At 60.5% G+C, this 22,863-nt stretch overlaps 1 protein-coding gene across 1 annotated transcript in view; it reads right to left on the reverse strand.

Annotated features, from left to right (window-relative positions):
* The window catches only part of COL4A2 (collagen type IV alpha 2 chain), a 156,894-nt gene continuing 135,647 nt past the window's right edge, over positions 1,617 to 22,863 (reverse strand). The window contains exons 29-48 of the mRNA XM_018056363.1: positions 21,603 to 21,824; positions 19,856 to 20,017; positions 19,060 to 19,230; positions 18,240 to 18,383; positions 16,858 to 16,980; positions 16,464 to 16,645; positions 15,755 to 15,818; positions 15,491 to 15,565; positions 13,356 to 13,463; positions 12,672 to 12,779; positions 11,690 to 11,761; positions 10,167 to 10,292; positions 7,925 to 8,041; positions 7,085 to 7,246; positions 6,869 to 6,967; positions 6,547 to 6,693; positions 6,324 to 6,440; positions 4,995 to 5,186; positions 4,397 to 4,683; positions 1,617 to 2,666 (exon numbers count right to left, since the gene is read on the reverse strand). Coding sequence (XP_017911852.1) covers positions 2,409 to 2,666; positions 4,397 to 4,683; positions 4,995 to 5,186; positions 6,324 to 6,440; positions 6,547 to 6,693; positions 6,869 to 6,967; positions 7,085 to 7,246; positions 7,925 to 8,041; positions 10,167 to 10,292; positions 11,690 to 11,761; positions 12,672 to 12,779; positions 13,356 to 13,463; positions 15,491 to 15,565; positions 15,755 to 15,818; positions 16,464 to 16,645; positions 16,858 to 16,980; positions 18,240 to 18,383; positions 19,060 to 19,230; positions 19,856 to 20,017; positions 21,603 to 21,824 — 2,936 coding nt within the window. The 3' untranslated portion in view covers positions 1,617 to 2,408. The remainder of the gene's footprint in view (positions 2,667 to 4,396; positions 4,684 to 4,994; positions 5,187 to 6,323; positions 6,441 to 6,546; positions 6,694 to 6,868; positions 6,968 to 7,084; positions 7,247 to 7,924; positions 8,042 to 10,166; positions 10,293 to 11,689; positions 11,762 to 12,671; positions 12,780 to 13,355; positions 13,464 to 15,490; positions 15,566 to 15,754; positions 15,819 to 16,463; positions 16,646 to 16,857; positions 16,981 to 18,239; positions 18,384 to 19,059; positions 19,231 to 19,855; positions 20,018 to 21,602; positions 21,825 to 22,863) is intronic.

Genomic DNA, 22,863 nt, shown 5'->3' on the forward strand with positions numbered 1-22,863 from the left:
GTGTGTCCAGAGGCGTCTCTCGTGGTTTCACGTGAGTCTAGGCGCTGTCTGTGGAGGGGGTGGGGGCAGCCACCTTACGAGGCGTCGGGAGGCGGTGACTCTGACCTCAGGGTGCCCACTCTCGGCAAAGTGGGGACAGTGTTGGCCACTCAAGGACCCTTAGGTTCTGGGCTGGCGGTTGTTCCTAGCCCTGAGGAAGTAGACCAGGGAAATCGCATGCACCACACACGGGTCCGTGAAGGGCAGCTCGAAGTTTCAAGGTTCAGAACCTTGGCTGTTTGACTTCAGACCAGGAATCTTCACCCATGACCTTGACACTTGTGTGGGATCCTCGGGTCATGTACACAGAGGCGGAGTATCTGTTTGTATTTGATGTAAATTTTCTGGTTTACATTTGGCGCCCAGCTGTGTATTGAGACCTTGATCTTGGTCTTCCCGCCTTACGTGTTTCAGGTGTGACGTCCAGGACTTTGTGGTGTTTAATGCTGGGCACCTAATGCCCTGGGAACCACACAGAGGCAAAGCTATACCACATGAGACCATGGGTATGAAAATTTTGAAAGTTGTGAGACATAATAGAATCTAAAGAATCTTTCATTCAATTAAACGGAGAGGCTAGACCAAATTGAGCAGGAATCTTCAGGACTGTGACAAGCGTCATGAACACCCTACAATCTCAGGGACTGGGGTCTGGCAAGAGCAGCTGCCCCCCCAGCCTCCAGTGCGGGAATATTTCAGGCCCCGGCCTCGGCCTCTAGGGGCTCAGCTTCCCACTTTAACTGTTGCTATGGAGACCAGCTGTGCCCAGGTGGAGCCCATAGTAGCTTCCATCACCTTCACGTGGTCTCTGCCACCTCCCCTGGGGTGCTCAGTGCTCCTGAACCTGTGACCCAGCCTGGCCGCTGGGGGCACGAGCTGGAGGCGGAAAATGGGCCTTACCCATCAGTGGTCTGCGTGTGGACTTCCTCAGCGTGGGGGGCTGGGTGGCAGGACTGAACCCTCTAGTGAGGCAGCCTCCTTCCGCCGGGCACCCCCCCAGCCCCCCGCCCGGAGTCCCGTCCTCGCTTAACCCCCCAGCACACAGTCCTTGGCTCGGGTGGCGCTGGGGAAGGCAGGCCAGCCAGGGGCTGATCGCGTTTAAATAACATCATCACGTGGAATGCTTACTTTGTGACTGCACAAATTGTTCTCAGAGGAGGTCTAATGTGCGACTGAGCTCTGAAGCGTAAAAATAAACCCTGTGAGCTGGATGCCCAGGCGTCAGCCAGGTTCTGGAGAAACTGAAGCCAGAAATGTGTCTTGGAGATTTGATTTACGGGATTTGACTTGGGACATTACGCCAGGGCGGGCTGAATGACTTTGGAAGTCTGTTTAGAGGCACCTCCCTCCTAACCCCTGTGAGCGCAGGTTGAGAGTGTTTTCTGTAAACATCACCACACTGTAAGCACAAATACAGTTCCCTGAGAAACCAATGACGATACCACAGGCTTCGGTTCAGTCGGCTGAAACCCGGAAAAAGCAGCAGCGCATTGTGGAGCTGGGCCGGGATGCAGGGTTTGGGGTTCAGCGCAAATGTCCTGCCCTCCGAACTGGAGAAAATCAGGCAGGCAACAACGTGGGGTATAAAAATGTTGGAAAGTAACTTTTATTCTGGGCTGGTTACAGAGGCAGCAGTAGTCAGAGGGGTACAGTTCAGCGCACAGAACGCGGGGTGTGGATCTTCAGGCCAGCCCGGGGCGGCGGGGGCGTCTCTGCCGGCCGCACGGAGCCTGCCGCTCGCCGCGGGTGGTGCGAAGGTCTGGAAGGACGTGATGGGAAGCGTGCCGGCCGGGGCGCCAACAGCAGCGGCTTTTTGGACACGAGGAGGCGCAGTCGGCCCTCCCGGGGGACGAGGAGCCTTCCCGTCACCGGCACAGTGCGGCATCCTGGGGCTCAGAGAGCCGGGCCGGCCCACCCCCCGGGGCCCGCGGGCTGAGCTGCCTCATCCATCCACACCCCCCTTAAGTGAGTTCAGAAAATGGGTGAACAGCGGTGGCTGAGAGCGCGGTGAGTACACGGGGGCGTCGCAGGACGTCAGCGACACCGAGCGCGGAGCAGTCCCGGACGGCCTGAGCGGGAGGCGAAGGGCCTCCCATGCTGGGGGGCAGGGTGTCCTGCAGACCTGCGGGGCGCAGGCAGCGCCTGCGGGGGACAAGGGCCTATCTTGTCCAAATGCTGGTGCTGAATTCCTTTGGTAACCTTTTTCTCTTTTTGGTTTGTTTTTTAAAGAAAAAAAAAATGCAGTCAATTTAGGGGTCGGCGTCCTGAGGTAATAAGTTAAGAATAAGCACCAAAGTGGCCCCGGACAGCGCGCGGCCTGGGGAAGGGGCGTGCCCGGCGGGCGTGCCCGGCGGGCGTGCCCGCGGCGCTCACAGGTTCTTCATGCACACCTGGCAGCGGCTGATGTGCGTGCGGATGAGGCCGGCCTTGAGCGTGTCGGCAGAGGGCGCGCCCTGGAAGCTCTGCTCCGGGATGGTGGTCAGCCAGAAGCTGTACTTGTTGGCATAGTAGTGGCACGTGCCGCGGGCCCCGTTGCACTCGATGAAGGGCGTGGCGCGGAAGTCCTCCAGGCAGCTGCCCGGCGACACCAGCGACTGGCCGCCGCCTTCGTCACCGGCGGCCGTGTGCTGCGCAAGGGGAGCGGGCGGAAGAGATGCCAACACGTTAGCTTGTTTTTTTCTTCCAAGGAAAAATAAAACAAGGTCCTACTGTAGAGCACAGGGAACTTTGTACAATATTCTGTGATAAACCGTTGTGGAAAATAATGCGTATGTATGTGTGTGTGACTGATGCTTTCCAACTGTGGCGCTGGAGAAGGCTCTTGAGAGCTTCTCGGACTGCAAGGAGATCAAACCAGTCCATCCCAAACGAGATCAACCCTGAATATTCATTGGAAGGACTGATGCTGAAGCTCCAGTCCTTTGGCCACCTGATGTGAAGAGCCTACACAATGGAAAAGACCCTGATGCTGGGAAAGACTGAGGGCAAGAGGAGAAGGGGACGACAGAGGATGAGATGGTTGGATGGCATCACCGACTCAATGAACATGAGTTTGAGTGAGCTCCCGGACATGAAGGACAGGAGAAGCCTGATCCTATGTGAACCCGTGGACTGTAGCCTGCCAGGCTCTTCTGTCCATGGGATTCTCCAAGCCACAGCACTGGAATGAGTTACCACTCCCTTCTCCGTGGGATTTTCCCAACCCAGGGGTTGACCTGGCGTCTCTTATGTCTCCTGCACTGCTGGGGGATCCTGAGCACCAGCACCCGTGTGCTTCTCCCTCCTCTGACACGGCTCACGATGTAATGCTCATAAGAGCTGTCTGACCTTCAGGATACAGTGCAAGCATTCCCATGACAAAGATGCTCCTTTCTCATTTCATGATGGGAGTTAAAACATAGAGGGTTCAGCGCTTCCTCCTCTGTGCCCCAGGGGCAAACGGGGGCTGCTCCGTCTGTCCCCAGGTCCCCCGACAGGAGGAGCCCCTCAAGGTAGAACGCTGCCTGTCCCTGCACAGAACCTAGTGATCCTGTTGCTTCAAATGACTGCAGCAGTAATCCCTTAAAAATGTTAAAAAAAACCCAACTCTTGTTTACCTTTTCCTTCCTTTCCTAGATTCCAGGGTTTTTTCCCTATTGTTTTGACAAGATTAGCAAACATTGTATAATAAAGTGAAGTCGCTCAGTCATGTCTGACTCTGCGACCCCACGGACTGTAGCCTACCAGGCTCCTCTGTCCATGGGATTTTCCAGGCAATAGTACTGGAGTGGGTTGCCATTTCCTTCTCCAGGGGATCTTCCCGACCCAGGGATTGAACCCGGGTCTCCCACGTTGTAGACACACGCTTAACCGTCTGAGCCACCAGGGAAGTCCAATTTATATATATATAAACTATGTCAATCACATATATATATATATATGTGATTGACATAGTTTATGAAGCGTTTAACATGTTGGGTATCCTGTCAATACAATGGGAGTTACGACAGTCATAATAAATACAAATGGAACCCAAGGCCCAGCCTCCCCTCTGGACTTTCCTTTCTCCCTGTGGCAGCAGAGTAAACAGGCAAATTATAAGGAATGCTGTTGTGATAGCCAAATTGTCATCATTAGGGCTGTGAAAAGGCCTGGTGGCAACCTACTGTGTCCCACCTGGATGGGGCAGCCCCAGGCCAAACACGGCTGGATTAGCAACGTGCAGGCTCGCGCATTCCCTGGGCCAGCTGCCTTTGTGCAGTGCCCAACCTGAACAACTGCCCCATCAGTCTTAAAACGGCCACAAGGCGGTGGGGGAGAGGACCTCGACTTCGACCTGGGTCCGCGCTCCGAGTCACAGCAGGTGCGCAGCACGTACCATGAGGAAGGAGTATCCGATCCACAAGCTGCGCCACCCGGCCGGGCAGTGGGGGATGGAGACGTCTTGGCTGTGGACTGCGATAGCAACGGCCGGGGCCTCGCACACGGAGCAGCGGCTGATGTAGGGCCGGATGTCCTCCTCGGCCACGGGCATCATGGGCAGCGGGGCGGTGGTGGACAGCCAGTAGGACTTGTCGTTACGGCTGGCGTAGTAGCAGATGTCGCCGGGGTTGCAGTACAGGAAGGGCATGGTGCTGAACCGTGCCAGGCAGGAGCCCGCCAGCCCTGCGGAGGGAGGTGGCTGAGTGTGCGGGGAGGAGGGGTCCCGGGTGCCCCGCCCACTCAGGGCCTGGCCACGCCCCGGCCACCGGAAGAGCTCAGCGTGCACGAGGCGGGGTGGGGGGCAAGCTCGGGCTCTCCGATCCCCTGGGGGGCTTCCACCCTGCCCTTACAGAGGGCCCTGGTCACAGGGCCGTGCCCACGTCCCGACCCCGGGTTTGGAGCATCTGGGTGCCTTCCGAGGACTCAGGAAGTGACTGTGGCCGCTGAGTCCTGCCACCCGCGGTGGGGCTGGCCGGCTGGCGGGCGGTACCTACCCAGGTCCTGGTTGTGGGCCTTCTCCTGGCCCTCGAAGTAGAGCAGGCTGTACCCGCTCCAGAGCTTGTTCATGCCGACGGGGCACATGGGCTCCTTGTCGGTCTGGCTGTGCTTCACCAGGAGGTACCCGATGCTGATGCTTCGGCCAGGCATGCCGGGCAGGCCGGGGCTTCCGGGGCGGCCCGGCTCCCCTGGGCGAGACAGAGAGGCCGCCTTGCAGCTGCCGCTCGGACCGCAGCCCACGTGCTGGCGGCGCGCACGGCGACATTCGGGTCCCCAAGGCTGGGTCAGTGGCTCTGCCCTTGGGGACTGAAAGCCTCCTGGCGAGGACTTACCCTCACTTAGTCCCCCCTCCCTGTTCAGGAACGTGGAATGGCTATCATGAAGGGGCTAGACGGGGGACTGTGAACTCAGAGGCCCCATGAGCCGACCCCAGGCACCTCCTTCCGAGTGGGCACTGCAGCATCTGTCAGCGTGCAGGGGCCCAGGAGCGCTGCGGTCCATCCCTGCCCGCCTCGTCTATGCCAGGCTGCAGGGCTCCTTGCTCGACCTTCGGGGAGCGGCCATTCCTGGGGTTAGAAACCCGACTCCCCACGGGTCCACTCAGGGCCCCAATTCTTCCCGACACTGCAGAACAGCCGATCCGCCCCCAACTGGTGACCCTGTCTCTCTCACGGGGCGTCCCCTTGCCCCGACGCCCCTCCCCAGCTCCCACCATGCGTGTCTCAGGTGGTGCCTCCCCGCGCGTCACAGGCTCTCCTGCTCGAGCGGCGTGATGTGGACACTTGCTGGGGTCTGGGTGTGACCGACCACGCAGCCGCTCTCTCCCGTGCACCACACTCACATCACTGGCTCAGCCCGAGTGCACGTGAGTTACAGCCAATCCCAGGACTTTTTCTTTTTGCATGAATGGCTATTATTTCTGGCCCATCCCATCCTGCATACATGCAGATAATGTTTAGAAGTCGATGATAAAAGGCTTCACAGCGGTGCCTGTGATGTGATCGGCCACTTGTAGTGTATTGTCAGCTCTCGCGAGCTCAGGAATCCTGTCTCTCAGAGCACGTCTCCTGCTTCCTTCTCTGAGCCACCTCCTGATGCCTCAGGGGAAGGAAGGAGGCCAGCCTGTGCCGGGGACCCCGTGCCACGTGCTCTACCGGGGGCAGGGGTCATGGGGTGAGCCCTGATAACTCGGGAGCTGGACTCGGGGGCAGCCCCTGATCGCTGCTCATCTCGGGGCTCATCTGACCCCTCCCTGAGCTCTGTGGTCCACCTGTCAGCCCCACGGCGGAGCTGAGGCACCTCCCTGCCCCCTGCCCATCACTCACCTTCAAAGCCCACCGGTCCCTGCAGCCCCACAGGCCCCTGGTCTCCACGGAATCCGGGAACGGCCGACACACCGCCTCGTCCCTGGGGCCCGGCCTTGCCCTGCGCCCCGCGGAAACCTGCAGGGCCGTGGGACATGGGTGAGTGCCAAGGGCAGAGACAGGCGGAAACAGAGCCGGTAGAGCCCCCCAGCCCCTGCCCAGCGACCCCCAGCCGGGCTCCCACCTGGTTCTCCAGGGGGGCCCTGCGGCCCCATCTCCCCCTGAGCCCCTGGGGGGCCTCTCCTGCCCTGTGGACCCACTGGGCCCCGCTCGACCGCGATCCTCTGGGGGATTCCTGTGATGCCTGGAGCCCCCACGGCACCAGGGGCACCTGGAAGGGAGGAGAAAGGTCAGGTGAGGCGTGAGAACCACAGCTCTGATCTTGACTCAGGCGTGGACCCCTCTCCAGCCTCCCGGAGCCGCCTGGCTCTGCAGAGACAGACCCTCCAGCACCCCTGCCCCCCACGCCCCAGTAACCTTGAGGTGTCCCCCCGAGACCCACTCACCCGGGAGTCCTCGGTCTCCTTTGGGTCCCCTGGGGCCTCGGTCGCCTGGGCTCCCGGTGGGGCCTATGTTGCCCATGAATCCTGGCTCCCCTTTGGGCCCTTCAGGACAAGCAGGGCATTGAGAATACGCGGGCCTGGTGCAGGGGGGTCTCCAACCATCTCTGACCAGCGTCCCCGAGAAAAGCCTCCCTCCTCCCGGGACACCACCCATGTTACCTTTTTCTCCTGGGAGCCCGAACACGCCAGGCCGGCCCTGGGGCCCAGGGTCGCCGACCCATCCTTTAATCCCGGGGTTTCCGGGGGTTCCTGGACTCCCCTCATCACCTTTGCTTCCGGGAAGAGCTGCAGGCCCGGGCGGCCCCGGGGGCCCTCGATAACCTGCCGGCGTCAGTCGGGAAGAGAGGCGAGTGAGCACGCAAAGGCAAGGTCTCCCCTGGGGGATGGGCTTCTGCAAGTGTGAAGCCCTGCGGGGCTAGCTTTGCTTTTCACTGTGCTAAAATATGCTAACGTAAGTCTACCATTTAAACCACCTTGGAGTGCACCCGTGCGGAGGCCTGCAGCCGTCACCACCGCCCTTCCCTGCACGCGCTCACGCGCTCATCTTCCAGCTGAAGCTCTGTCCTCACTGAACACCCTCCTCCCCACGCCCCAGCCCTGGCCCCCGGCATCCACGTTCTGACGCTATAACTTGGCTCCTCGGTGCTCAGTCGTGTCTGACTCTGCAACCCCATGGACTCTAGCCCACCAGCTCCTCCATCCATGGGATTCTCCAGGCGGGAATACTGGAGTGGGTTGCCACTTCCTGCTCCAGGAATCTTCCTGACCCAGGGATCCAACCTGTGTCTATCTCCGTATTGACAGGTGGGTTCCTTACCACTGCTTCACCTGGGAAAGCCCATCGATTCCTCTAGGGAACCCTCCCGGGCCTTCCTTCCTGCCTGGCCTGTCTCCCTCAGAATCACGTCCTCAAGGGGGAATCGGAGGTGTCCCCTGCCTGCAGTGACCAGGCTTCTGTGCCCAGAGGTTCTGGCCCCACAGGGTGTGAGCCCCGCTCACCTTCCAGGCCGAATATCCCGGGCGCGCCGATGTCCCCCGGTGACCCAGAGATGTTGGAGGGAGGGGTGATCCCTGGAAAGCCCTGAAGTCCAGGACTCCCGATTGGGCCTCGCTCCCCTGGGAGGGAAACGGAAGTTCATCAGAGCCAGCACCCCCCTCCATGCCCACAGCAGGCTCTTGCCCACACGCCCGCCAGCCCTCTCCCACTGCCTGCGGGGCCCGTGGCCCTGCTTCTGCTGCAAGGCTGCCCTCTCCGGCACACCTCCTGCTCAGCGGCCAGCTGCCGGGGCCACCTGAGGGGGATGCCTGGCCCCACCTGGTGGGCATCGGCCGAGAGTAGCCCTGGGGGCCCAGCGAGTACCCGTGCTGGGAGGACCCAAAGCGGGTGGCGCGGCCGCTCCTGTCCTCCCTGAGCCGCCCCCCAGGATCCCGGGCTCCGGCTGGACCTCCAGCGTCCTGGGCGGGTCCATCCTCCTGGCCCAAGCGGCTGAACTGGCATCTCACCTCCTCACTGGGGTTCACTGGTGGCCCCAGGCAGCCCCACGGGGCTCCTGGATAAGCAGGAGGGGGGCTCCCCTAATGTCTTTCTAGGGCCTTTTCTGCCTGTCTGTGCTTTTTGAGGGCGACCTGGCTGTTTTGACTGGCTCCCAGACTTCACACTGAAGCGTGGTCCAGAGTTTCAGGAAGACTGAGACGTGCCTCCTGGAGGAAACCCTGTGTGATGGGACCGTCCCGGGGCTGAGCTATGGGGCAGGTGTCCGTGCTGCTGAACTGGGCCTGGACCCCAGCCCCGAGCACGGCCGCCTGAGCCCCAGCAGCCCCCTGGACTCACGGTGCGGGCCCTCTGGCTGGCCCCCCTCCTCTCCCTGCCTTTAGATCAAGGCCGGGGCTCGGGTACCAGAGGATACTGGGTCGATCAGGGGGCTCGGGTCCAGGGATTCTGGGTTCAGATCAAGGCCCCTACCCGGATACTGCTTCAATCAAGCCCTCGGGTACCAGCAATACTGGTTCAGATCAAGGCCGGGGCTCGGGTACCAGGGGATTCTGGGGTTCAGATCAAGGGGCTCGGGACAGGGATCTGGGGTTCAGATCAAGGCCGGGCTCGGTAGCCAGCGGATACTGGGGTTCAGATCAAGGCCGGGGCTCGGGTACCAGGGGATTCTGGGGTTCAGATCAAGGCCGGGGCTCGGGTACCAGCGGATACTGGGGTTCAGATCAAGCCTCGGGTACCGGTACTTCAGATCAGGCCTTACAGGGATCTGGGTTCAGATCAAGGCTGGGTACAGGGGATACTGGGTTCAGATCAGGCCGGGCCAGGGTTCTGGGTCAGATCAATCGAGTACCATTGGCAATCAGGCGGGCTCGGGTACCAATTCTGGGGTCAGATCAGCCCCGGTACCAATTCCAGATCAGCCCCACCAGCGATACCTGCTGGTGAAGTGGAGGGGGTCACAGGAGGTCGGTGTCACTGGCCCTCCTCAGGGCCTGCCTTCCCCTTTGAGGGGCTGATGGTTCTAGTTTCAGGGGTAATTCTGACCTGAGCACCAGCTCTCAGACCCGGTCTTGGAGGCCCAGGTGTGATGACCTGTCAGGTCCAGCACCCTCGCTGGCTCGACAGGCAGCGCCTGGCTCCAGGCTGCCTCGGATGAGACACTGGGCTGAGCCGGGGCTGGGGCAGGGCGGGGGGCAAGGAGGGCCCAGGTGTCAGAAAACAAAGCCCGCTGGGTGACGCTGCACGGCTGGGAGCCCTCCGCTCGAGATGCCGGGTGTAGTCGAGTCCCCAGCCCCGTCAGTTTAGGTCTAGCCTGGTGGCTGGCGGCCGGGCTGGGTGGGAGTCTCGTTCTCAGCAGCTGAGACCACCTCTCCCTGGCCTGCTCCTGCTGCACTCCAGGCCAGCACATGGGCAGGGCTCGGCTGCAACGCCCTCGCTCAGTCAGTCATCTCCCCAGCACCCCTGTGCACACATGGCGGGTGGGCCCCGCACCTGGTGCCCTGGGGGCCCCACAGGGATGCAGCCTGATCTTATCCTTCCTCCAAGGGCAGGGCAGTCAACAGTTAACCCCGATGGAATAAGACTGTGATGGGGTATATGAACCTTGGAACACCAGTGGGAGGTTTGCAACAGGGAACTCTCCCCAGAGAAGTCAGCACCTGGCCTGCTCCGACCGCTCATCTTTCAGACTCACGGGCACCACGGTGGGTTCTGGGGGTGCAGACGGTGATGCTGGGGTGCGGGCCTCACCTGGGGCTCCACGCTCGCCCTTCTGTCCTGGGGCTCCTGTGGGGCCTGGAAGGGTGTTGGCCTCCCCTGGGTCACCCTTGTCCCCGGCAGGGCCTGGGAATCCGGGGTCCCCGTGGACGTCTGCACCTGCAGCCGGGTGAACAGATGACATCAGTGTCTTAGGACCAGGCAGAGTCCGTTCTCACGAGAGGAAGGGGAGACTCGGAAACAAGAGCAGCCCATGACAGCGTGGAGACCTCTGCCTCCTAGCAGCCTCGATGCCCCCGAGCCCAGACTCATAAGGGACCCTGGGTATCGAAGCCGAGCCCTTCACTTCATAGGGGGATCTCCAAGGCCCCTCAGAAAAGGTTCAGATCCCGAGATGCAGACGGTCCTGAGCTGGGACCTGCCCAGGGTCCCCAGGCTCCTGGCTGGGGCTCCGGATGCTACGTCCGAGGCGTAAAAGGAAAGCACTGTTTAAAACCTGCTCTGCTCACACATCAGGAACTCAAAGCAGTGGGTGGCAGAAAAGAGCAACATAACCTGGGTGTTTAAACTGGAATTGAAACCTTAATTGAAGGATGAGTGTGTGACTGTATATACAGTGATACACACCCAAATTTGCCATAGACACATCTGGTTACATAAAACAGCTAGAAAGACAGCAGTCTGAAAGCAGCGGTAGAACTATGCGAGATTCGTTTTTCTTTTGTTTGCATGTACTTTTTAAAAACTTTTCTCCACTCAACATAAGTAACTTTTATGATCTGGAAAGAAAACCATAAAAGTTTTAAAAAAGATATTAATCGTACACTTTACAAATATCACTAGTCCAGGGAATACATTTTAAAAATGAAGTGATGACCGAGCACTAAGATTTAAGATGAAAGGAACTAAAATTAAAGAAACGTCTGGGAAGCGGCCGAGAGTTTTGCACATCCAAGCAGAAAAAGGAGGCTTCAAGCAGAAAGGGGATTCCATTCCCCGAGGAACAGAGCCGCACGCGATGGTGCTTGGAGGTCACAGAAGCGGGAGCCGTGCGAACCTCAGTCCCTGGCTTTCGGAGATGATGGGCTGTGTCTCCTTCAGGCAGCCCCCGCCCACCCCCTGTACACCAACCACCGCTGTGAATGCAACTGTCTTGTCCGAACCCAAACCCACGTGTTGACTCCTAAGGCCCCACGTGGTGGGATCTGGTGGAGGCCCTTGGAGAGGTGATCAGGGTTAGAGGAGGCCCCTAGGGTGGGCCCCCGACAAGAAGAGACACCCAAGGGCTTGTCTCCACAGCGTCAGGACAGAGAAGAGCCGAGAACACGGTCCTCCCCCGGATCCCCCCCGCCGGCAGCCCCCACCCCGGACCCAGGCTCAGAGCTGTGAGGAGCCCCGCTGCTGTGTAAGCCACCTGGTCTGTGCAGCAGCTGGTGGGACCAAGTCCCCGCAGCCTCAGGGACAGGCCGTCCAGCTCTCTGAGCCCCCCACCACCCCAAGTCCCCGATGGCCCCCAGGGGTCCCCCACTGCTGGGCGCAGCCTCGGGCCTCCCTACCTGGGGATCCCGGGAAGCCTTTGTTGCCTGGCAAACCGTGCAATCCGCTAATGCCTCGGAGGCCGGGCAGACCTGTGGGGGAGCCTCAGGGTTAGTTCTCGGGAGAGCAGAGAAAGACCCCCCAATGCAGCCAGATGCTTCAATTTGCTGCGGGAGGGTCGTCCACCCAGCGTGTTCAGGGTCGGTCACTCAGCCGTGTCCAACTCTTTGCAACCCCGTGGACTTGCAGCCCACCAGGCTCCTCCATCCATGGAATTCTCTAGGCGAGAATACTGTAGAGGGCTGCCATGCTCTTCTCCAGGGGATCTTCCCCACCCAGGGATGGAACCTGGGTCTCCCACATTGCAGGCGGATTCTTTACCATCTGAGCCCCCACGGGAGCCCCTGGTGTGTTCAAAGGGGGGACCACCAGGAAGCAGCTCAGCAAATACTGGGACGTGTCAGTCAGTCCCTCCCACGTCACCCGAGAGAAACGTTAACTTAAAAACTGTCTTCCTGGAATCTTTTCACAGACTCTTCACTGCCAGGGTGGGGGCTGGGCAGTGCTGCGGTGTTTCTTTCCGACACACGGGTCACTGTGTGTGAAAGCTGTGCTAGGAAGCCGTGGCCTGGCACTGCATCTATCCCCCCGGATTTCTGAGATCAGCCTCTCTAAAGCAGGACGTGGGACCCAGGCCACAGCTCCTCTTGTGATGGGGGCAGTGAATGGGGGGTCAGGGTGCGCCCCCTGAACTGGACATGTGAGCGGCCAAGGGTGTGTCCCCTGAGCAGGGCTGTCCAGGCCAGGCCTTGGAGCCCCCAGGCCCTTCAAGGGCAGCACGGGTCCCGGTTCCATGGGCACCCTTGCTGCTAGCCCCACGCCGGCACTGCCCGGGTGCTGACTGAGGGTCACCCTGAGGTCTCCCAGCAGGTTTGTACTTAGCCTTCTGGGGAGGAAACACCTCTCCGCAAGCATGGTGTCTGGGAAGGGGGCTCGTCTTACCTGGTAAGCCTGGGTTCCCCGGCCAGCCAGAGTCTCCTTTGATGCCAGGCGCTCCGGCCCGTCCCGGGTCTCCCTGAGGCCCCTGGAGCCCTGTGAGTCCTGGAAAGCCTGGGGGACAGACACATCCTTCAGGGGACACAGGCGCCCCGAGGCCTCCTGGCCTGCAGCTAAGGGGCTAGGTGGGTAAGGACCAGCGTCCCCTCCATGTGGCCTTGGTGGTGTGAGCACAGCCTGGCCAACAGAGGAGCTCGTGTGGGCACATTCTCGTTCTCGGGTCCACACGGGAGCCTGGGCAGAGCCCAGAGACCCTGCGCGGGTCAGCCTCCCTGCGGTCACAAATGCTGGGCAACAGCGAGCACAACAGTAGCAAGAAAAAGCACAAAAGGAATTCACTCTTGTAACTCGGGCCCTCTGACAAACTCTGCAACTCAGACGCCAAAAGGGGGCCGTCACAGGAGCTGTCTGGGCACGTACAGAGAGACAGACGGACACACAGACACGGCCGTCAGTGCCGCGGGTCCTGCATAGCTGGGCTGTGTGCATGTGGGGATGGACACGCAGGGGCAGCTCCTGGCTGTGACTGCAGGGGACGAGCGGATAGGCAGAACTGGCCAGCCTTGTTCTGGGCCCTCGGAGACCACGGGCTCAGCGTACCAGGAGGGCGCTGTGACCGCCGGACCTTACCTTTTTGCCCTTGGAATCCAGGGGGTCCCTGGACTCCAGCCAGGCCGGTGATCCCCGGAAAGCCGACATCACCCTCAGTGCCTCTCTCGCCGAGGAATCCCTTTTGACCTGGAACCACAGATGCGCTGCTTGGAACGATCAAACCACAGCTGCCGTGCAGTTGGGGCTTAAGGTGTGTGGAGTTCAGGGGTGCCTGGTAAAGGCTCGTGGGATCAGGGGTGCGGGTAAAGGCTCGTGGGGTTCAGGGGTAAAGGCTCGTGGGGTTCAGGGGTGCGGGTAAAGGTCTGTGGGGTCGGGGTGAGGCTAAAGGCCCGTGGGGTCAGGGTGCAGGTAAACGCCCGTGGGGTCGGGGGTGCGGGTAGAGGCCCGTGGGGTCAGGGGTGGGGGTTGAGGCTTGTGGGGTCGGGGGTGCCTGGAAAAGGACGCTGCCTCCCCGCGGGTGCTCCCCTTGTGCGTGGGGATGCAGATCCCACCGCGTGCCTCCCTCGGCCCGCGGCGCCCCCTCAGCCTGATTCCCCGCCCCGCGCTGTGCCTATGGGCTGCACAGCTTTGTGAGGCCAGGACGCCGTGGACAGGACAGGGTGCCGCCTCGAGCCCAGGCCACACATGCGCCTCTGCTCTCTGTCTCCGCTCTGCAGGAAGCCAGCTGCCTCATTGTGAGGACACTGAGCAGCCCCGGAGAGGCCCTCCCGCCAAGACCACCCTGGCCCCAGATGGTCCAGCCCAGTCCAGCCAAGACCACTCTGGCCCCGGATTGTCCAGCCCAGTCCAGCCAAGACCACTCTGGCCCCGGATCGTCCAGCCCAGTCCAGCCTTCAGGTGAGGCGGCCCTGCCGACCTCGTGATAGAGTCTCATGAGACCCACCCTGTTCCTGAATTCCTGGCCTTGGAAATGGTCAGCGTACAGCTGCCGTGGTGCTCTGAGTCACAGCGTTTGGTGCCTTGGTGGGTGGCAGCTGATGGCTCATCTGAGAGGCAGATCCCTCATCTGAGCAGTGGATCCCTCATCTTAGTAGATCCCTCATCTGAGCATCAGATCCCTCATCTGAGCAGTGGATCCCTCATCTTAGTAGATCCCTCATCTGAGCGGCGGATCCCTCATCTGAGCGGCGGATCCCTCATCTGAGAGCCTGCTGATGTGTGCGGTGCTGGGGAATCTGGGGAGTTAGTCAAGCAGGAGACGTTTGAGCCTCTCAGGTCGGGATCACAGCTGAAATCTGCCCTTTAGATGAACTCCTTGGGCAAAGCTGCTCATTGGCAGACTTAGATCCTGGGCCGCATGTTTTGGTGTTTCTGGGACGCTGATTAATTCTTTCGGATGGGAGATCCAGCCAGCCTGAGGCATCCCGTGTCTGGGACGAGAGCAGCGGGAGGCCGAAAGATGGGTCCGCAGGAGTCCAGAGGAGCGCGGAGGCGGGGCCCTAAGTGTCCCTTGGGATCTGACCCCAGCTAGACGGACCACCCCTTCCCATCCTGAAGCTCATTCTCATTAAAGAACCAGCTCAGCACCCTCTTTGTTGGTCAGTCACGCGAACAGACTCCTTCACCCTGAGCATTCCTAGGAGCACTTGGCCGGGGGTCGGGGGGTGTCTCCTGAGATGGAGACCCAGGAAGAAGCATCTAGCCCAAGTCCCTTGGGATGTCACCACCGGCAGGAATTCTGACCTTGAACTTCAGGGATGCTTACAGAGGGGGCGGGACACCCCCTGACGTCCATAGGCTGGGGGGGTTGCCTTCCTTGTTGTCTCACTCGAGAGGGGTCTGACTGCCACTTCCTTTTCCTCTAGACCCTCCGCTGCGTGCAGGGCCTCCAGCCACTGCGTCACCTGCTTTGTGCATCACTGTCCCAGCAGCCCAGGCTCAGGCGGTACACTTTAGCGGCTGCAGCTACTCCCACCACCAAGCGCTGCTTCTCGCCGTCTTCCCTTTCAGGGAGATACAGGCTTCCTGACGTCCTCACACTCAATGTAATAAAATATCCCACTCCTTGCATGTTGGGCTTGGAGACCTCAGACCGGCCCTACAACGTGGTCCGTGGGCTCCGTAGGTAATGGCACGGTGCGCAAGCCTGCTCACGGTGACTGCCGAGGAGGGGCAGGGCTGCGGAGCACGGGGGAGGCGGACGGCTCGGGTACCTGGTATTCCGGTGGTGCCCCGCTCCCCCTTCAGGCCCGGGCTCCCGGGCAGATCTATCGTGTCTCCGATGTCGCCTGTCAGGTGCGAAAAAGATGGCTGAGGTCAGGGCTCCTGAGGTTACTTTTGTAACTTCTATGGTGCTACAATCTGAATACGAATGATTTGCTTCCAAATGACTAAGAGCACCTGTGGGCCCACCGTCCCCACGCTGCCCAGGGTGCTCTGGATCAGGGGTGGCCTGTTTTTTTCCCAGCAACACTCACCGAAGTCACCGGTTTCGCCAACCTCGCCGAAGAGGCCTGCTCTCCCGGGAGCACCCTTGTCACCCTGGAGCAAAGTCAAACAGGAAACCATCTCACAGGCTGTTCACGAGGTCTGCAGTTTTGAAGGGTGAGCATACCCAGCTATTGTGCTAAAACCAGTTCTCAAGGTTTTTTTATGCCATCATTTTGTAGAAAAGTCCCCGAGTTTTCCAGTGTAATATAGTAATAGCAGATGGTCCACACACTTGTTCTTACTAAACTGCAAAGTAGTGGCAACAGCAGTTTTCTTTTTGGCCATACCCTGCGTGGCATGTGGGGTCTTGGTTTCCCGACCAGGGATCAAACCCGCAGCCCCTGCAGGGCAAGGTGGAGTCTGCACTGTGGGACCGTCAGAGAAGCCCCAACAGCGGCGGTTTTATTGCAATTAATAACGTCAGTAACACAGTGACGGCGGTGGGCACAATCAGGACTGCACCCTGCCCTCCGCCAGGCTGACCCGGGCGAATGTGCCGGACCCCGACTCAGGAGCCCACTGCAGCCTCAGAGCAGCCCTGCGAGGCGGGCCCCGTTATCTCCCCACGTTTGAGAGGCACAGAGATTTTCCCAGAGGCTCTCAGCTCCTAAGTGAGATGTCAGCCCCACGCTGTGGACCGCAGTGCTCGGGCCAGCAGGCCTTGGGGAGAGGCGCTCCCAGGAGGCATCCACTTACCCTACTGCCCGTGAAGCCCTGGAACCCCATGACTCCGGGGGAGCCGGGCACGCCAGGGAACCCCGGGGAGCCGGGCACGCCGGGGACGCCAGTGTCTCCTTTGACTCCTTTGATGTGGCCAGGTCTCCCAGGCAGCCCCGGGATTCCCGACAGCCCAGGGATGCCTGGCATTCCGGGAAGGCCTGCAGGAAGAGGGGCGTGACATGCTGGGGACCCTACTCTGCTCCCCAGCCTCCGGGAACCGCTCCAGCCCCTCGGGCAGACCTAAGGTGTCGGGAGGGCTGCAAAGCGTGGATGTGGGCACAGGGGCACCCCTGCTGTGCCCTCAGACAGATCGGGGCCAGGCAAGCAGGGGACCCCAGGCCGCCAGCTCCAAGGTTGGGCGGGGTCTCACCTTTCAGGCCCAGGTATCCTTTCAGTCCCATGGGGCCTTCGTCTCCCTTCTCTCCTTTGATGTCTTTCATTCCGGGCAGGATGATGGGGGGCGGTCCTGGGGGCCCAGGGTCTCCTCGGCTGCCTGGAAGGGAATAGAATGAGGCCACCGCCTGGACCTCCGAGGCAGGCATTAGCACCCACGTCGGGAAGGCCACTCGGCTGCGTGGGCCTTCCTGCCTTCCTTTCTGCAGAGCCTGGGTCCTGCTGGGTTGAGCCCTGGGTGGCAAGGCTCCCCTGAGACTGTGAGCGGGGGACCCAGGTGATGGGAAACCCTATCCTCCCCACCACCACTGACTTCAGAACATCTCCACCCCCCCGGAGAACTCTGCACCCACAAGCGGTCCCCGCCTCTGTCTCCCCTCTCTCACCAACTGAAACCACTGACTCCCTTCCTGTCTCTGTGGATTGGCCTGTTCTGGACATTTCAACACACGGAAGCAGGTGATACGTGGCACAGTATTTTCAAGTTGCATCCGTGGTGTTGCAGTATGTGTCTGAGCCTAATTCTTCTTCGCAGGTGAATAGTATTCCTCCATACAGCTAGGCCACGTTTTCTTTATCTGTGGTGGTTGTCGGAGTTGTTTCTGGCTGGGGCTACTGTGTGAAGCATTCTGCCGTGAAATTTGTGCAGGAGTTTCTGTGTGGACCTGTTCTCAGCTCTCATCCAGGAGTGCACACCAGGAAGATTTGCCAGGTATCTCTGTCTTTCTAAGGTACCACCAGCTTCACCAGCCCGGCCGCACCAGGTGAGAGTTCCCCAGCGGGGTCTGAGGCTCCAGGTCTTTGCATCCCCGTCCACACTTGTTAATAATAACTCAGTAATTTTAAGGACGGTGATGACACTTTCCGAACAAGGGTGTCTGAACAAACGTCATGGAAACACAGCTTGTTGGGAACACTCTTCCTCAACACGCGCCTCCCACGGGGTGGGCCTGGGGCTTGGTTCAGCCTCGCTCCTGGGGGTCACCGTCTCCCCACTGGGGTGGGCCCGGGGCGTGGTCCAGGCTCCCTCCTGGGGGTCACCGACTCTGCATGGAGTGGACCTCTCCACCTGGACTGCCGTGTCCTTCTTTCACCAAAGGTGCTTCCTGCCCTTCAGAACATGCCCGGGGTGCATTTCTCGGGATGTTTTGGAGCTTAAAGCCGGGTCAGCCTGGTTCTCAAGTGTCCTTCGGCTCGGGGCACTCCCTTATTCCACGGCCAGTGCGCCGTGGCCAGGACCAGGTCCCTGGAGCTAGTTTCTTCTGTAACGGTGTCTACAGTGTGGGTTCCTGGGACGCTGTTCTGAGCAGTGTCGGCCCTGCTGAAAGTGAGTCTTAGTCTGGCTGAGAGGGGACATACCTTTCACACCCGGCTCACCAGCCAGGCCCTTCAGCCCCGGAATTCCGAAAAACCCTGCCTCTCCTTTGATTCCCGGGAGCCCGGGTCTGCCCTTGAGGCCGAGCATGCCTTCGAAGCCGTCCATCCCGGGGGAGCCCCTGGCCCCTACGGAGAGAACAAGAAACGCCCTGGGTTAGGCACAGATGGTCAGCGCAGTGGCAGCCCCTCTGTGACTTGTGTGAGGAGGCGCTGAGACTCTCAACCTCAGTAAGGTTTCTCAGTAGGGTTTCTCAGCACGTCCTAAGGGGACCTTCTGTGCCGTGAGGGCAGAGTCAGCCTGTGGGCCATCGGGGACCAGACGCAAGGCCAACGCAAGCGGACAAGAAGGAGGAAACTGGAAGTCACTGCACCGTGGTCTTTCTACTGGGTTAGAAAGAGGTCCCGGGAGTCAGCCTGGTGCCAGCACTGCAAAGGCCAGAAAACAGAGCTGGCGCCCCCGCCTCAGTCAAGGGCCAGAGGCCCCGCCTCACGCTCCAGCAGGGAGGTCTAGGCTGGGGACCCAGCGCTTCTCTTTGCTGGGGTGTCTGTTCAGCAGCCAGCCTCCGGACCTGAATCCCGTCTCCCAGGGGAGTCCCCCTCGAAGGTAGTAAGGCCTGCTCCTCAGACACCGCCTCCCCGCGCCGCGGTGAGTAGGCACACTGGGGCACAGCGGTCACAGCCAGCCTGGGCATCGTCCGCAGTCCCCAGGGCCCAGAGCCGCCGGGCACTGCAAGGCGGGACCCCCACCCCGCGGGGCTGCCCCCCGCCCCCAGGCAGGCCCGTGGTCGTGCTCTGCGCTCACCTTTCAGTCCCGGGGTACCAGGCATTCCAGACACTCCTTTAAATCCGGGGAGTCCAGGGTGACCTCTCTCTCCCTGCTGCCCAGGGTCGCCTCTGTCCCCAGAGCCGCCCTTCCTGCCCACGGGGCCAGGGACGCCAGTGTCCCCCGGCTCCCCTCTGTCTCCAGGCAGACCTGTCAGGAGGGGGAGGGACATAAGGCAGGATGAACTGGCCGCACAGAGGGAACTCCTCTCTGGATACCTTGGAGACCTCGGTCGTAACAGCTCTTGGTTAGAAAAACATCTGGGAAAGATGCTGGGAAGTGTGACCTCAGAGGTGAGCGTCAAGGTGTGAGTGGTGCACCCTCCTGTCTGGTGACACGTGTGTCCTGAACCTGTTACGGGCTGGACTGTGTCCAGCACACACGTCCCCGCCCCAGACCGCGAGATGTGACAGCATTCAGAGCTGGCCTTCAGAGAGGGGGCCGAGGTCAATTAAACGAGGTTGCGAGGATGACCCTAAGCCAGGATGACGGGCGTCCTTATAGAAAGAAGAGATGAGGATGCCGGCACAGGAGGTGTCCCTGTGAGGGCGTGGGGAGAAGCCGGCCGGCCACCCACCACGGAGACGGGGCCTGGGAGGGACCAGCCAGGCCGCCACCGTGACCGTGGGCTACCAGCCTCCGACTGCGGAAGGATGAACTCCTGTTCCGAGCCGGGCCGTGTGCGGCGCTTTCAGAGCCCCGGCGGCTCTGCAGGGCGGGCTTCCTAGGGCACACCCAAGCCCTCCCTCTGCTAGATGGGAGTGCGGGTCCTTACCTTCAAAGCCGGGGGCGCCCGGGGGCCCCAGGGGCCCCTCCCGGCCAGGCGCTCCTGGGAAGCCGTGCTGTCCTGGCGCCCCTGGCAGTCCCGGCTGGCCCGAGAATCCCGGGGAGCCTGGCTGGCCCTTCTGGCCCGGCATCCCTGGCATGCCCTGGCTTCCTGCGGGAGGGGAGATGAGACCGTGAAGCCAGCCCCGCGTGGCTCACTGCAGGGGACAGCTGCTCCTCAGCGCTGTCCTGTAACAACAGGCTTTGCAGGTGGGAAGGAGTCAGGGAAACACACAGAAGCACAAAGACAAGGGGGAAGGAGCTCCCGCTCTCCCCCAGAGCCAGTCACTACCATCCTACTGGACTTCTTTCTGGCCTTAGTTCCCGTGACTAGACATGCAGGAGGCATTTGCGGAACGGACATCTCACTGCAGGCGCGGTTTTCATCTAGCTTTTCTCACTTGATGTTACGTTTTGAGCATTTGGCCACATTTTAAAATGCTCTTGACAAGCACATTAAACAGCTGTGTAACAGGCTGCTCTGCCCGCTGCTCCTGCCAGGGGTGGTCGAACAGACGTGGAAACAGTTTCCCCAAACTGACGCTTCGGAAGCCAGAGCTTTGACCAGACAAAATACTCTGCCTAGACCAGCAAGTCATCAAGGTGATGCTGAATGTGGGAATCCCTCACAGGCTTGCTGTTTTCTGTGGTTTCGCTCAGACTTTTTGAAGTCTGTGGGGAAACAGCTACATTTAAAAAATCTAGGCATCCTTCAGTAAAAGAGCTCGGGCAAAGGTTTTATTCTCTGATTGCGGCAAGGTGGGCAGGCGCATACTCCTGAGGGTGGGGCCTCCGTCTGCCAGTCAAGAACCCTCAGTGTCGCTCGTGAAGGATGCCCACTGGTCTGGAGGCCGTTGCAGGGGGGATGTCACATCTCACACCCCGGAGGCAGCCCTGGTCAGCCTGGGCTCAGACACTGGGCTGAGGACAGCGCAGCTGATGTCCTAACAGCTGATGCCTCTCTGATGGAGACCCCGAACGGCCTGGCGGTCACCCCACCCACTCCAGCAACACAAGCCCATGGAAGTCTGCGCTCTGGGCTCTCGGAGCCCGTTTTGCATAAACTGGACACGGAAGGCTTTGGGTGCCTTGTTCACACAGCAGTCAACGGGCACCCTGCCGCTTTGCTGAACACACACGGATGAGGTGGTGAACCTCACGTTTTCCAAACCCATCCCTTTTGTACCCACACCTTGAGCTGCGTGCCAGACCGTCTGTTTTCCTCGCAAGCCCTCTCTGAGCATGGCCCGCCCCTGGCTTCTTCATGCCAACCGCACCCATCCTGCAGCGGCTGGCCCCACACCGGTTCCCGCCCACCTGGGACCAGTGCGAGTCTGTGGCCGGGGAGGAGTCCGGACCACGCAGCTCGAGGTGAGTGGCGGATGGGCAAAGCTTCACCTGTCGCTTCCCATTATTCCCATCCCTCCTCCCCATCCACGGAGGAACTGATTTCCATGAAACTGGCCCCTGGTGCCAAAACGGCTGGGGACCCCTGGTGTACACAGCACGGCGATCACTGCTCTAGAACGTTCTGCAGGAACGCCAGAACAAAGAGGACAAGCAGGACAGAGACCCATGGTCCCGCATACGGTCCTGGGCTCCTCCCCCAGCCCCAGGAGGGGTGCTCGACCCCGACCCCCGCAGGGAGCCTCGGAGCAGTGGCCCTGCGGCCCCTCTCCTCTGCCTCCGTGACTCACCCCTGAAGCCAGGCGGGCCTCTCTCTCCGGGAGGGCCCTTCAGTCCGGGGCGTCCAGGCAGTCCAGAGTCTCCCCGGGGCCCGGGCTGGGCCCCCAGCACTTCTCCAGGAAGGCCCCTGTCCCCCGGGGGCCCAGCTGGCCCCGGTAGGCCGGAGGCGCCAGGGAGTCCATCCAGGCCGGGGGGGCCCACTGCGCCTTTGGAGCCGCGGGGTCCCATGAACCCTGAAAGGAAACACAGGGCGTCCCCATAGGCAGAGGTCAGCATCAGAAAGAGACGGGAGACAGCGGGGGTCTGCTGTGGGGGGTCGGCTCGAGCGCCCGCCGCATCTCTGGTCTCGAACCCACACGGCCCCCAAGGGTGTCCTTCTGCCTCCCCGAGTCTGACCCCAGCCCTGCACGGTAGCTAAGGTGCACCAGGGGGCGGCCGGGTCAGCGCTCCCTGGACTGAAGCCCTCAGCATTCGTGGGTCTGGGGTCATGAGCAGGGAGGTTGTGGACACCAGCGGGCAGGCCCGAGTGAGGAACAGGCTTTCACAAGCACCGTGACCTCCTCCAGTCTGAGGAGGGCACATCTGACTCACTAGCCAGTTCCTGCAGTTTAAGCCTGCTCGGCTGGGCGTACGAACTGCGGTTCCTAAATCCCCTTCGTTTTCAAGGCAAGAAGGTATTAACGTGTTAGCATCCTAACCGTCCTATAGGTTGATGCTACGATGCCTCTATGGGAGATGAAGCTGCATTCGTGCTGGGGTGGGATCACCTCTGAAGGAGAACGTGACATTTTCTCTTAAAGGCAAAATGCTTGTAGGTTTTGCCTCTTTGCTTTGTATTTACATTTAAAGTTGCACTTGCTCACCTACCAGTGTTTACAGAATCCTGTATTTGGGATGGACGCTTTTTCTATAATAAAATGTTATCATTTGCGAAAAAAGAAAAATGAATTAGCATCCTCTCAAAACGATTCACACTTCACTTCAGTGCACGCGCTGTCCCCAAAGGGACAAAGCTGTAAGTTCTCAACATCCCAAGTGGGCGGCAAAATGTGGAAACACTTCCCCTTGCTTCTCTCCAAGGCCTTGATAACAGACACAGGGGGCAGGCCTCCTAGCTCTGCAAACCATGGAGCAACACAACGTGAAAGGCACGGTCCCCGTGGCCTGGGACACTGACTCCAGGAAGAAGGCCCCCCCGGGGCTGATCCTGAGCTGTAAGCTTAGGAGTAGGGCAATTGGCCGAGTACACGACAGGGAAGGGGCACAGTTCAG

The sequence above is a fragment of the Capra hircus genome, chromosome 12 (genome assembly GCF_001704415.2).
Source record: "Capra hircus breed San Clemente chromosome 12, ASM170441v1, whole genome shotgun sequence".
Lineage (NCBI taxonomy): Eukaryota > Metazoa > Chordata > Mammalia > Artiodactyla > Bovidae > Capra > Capra hircus.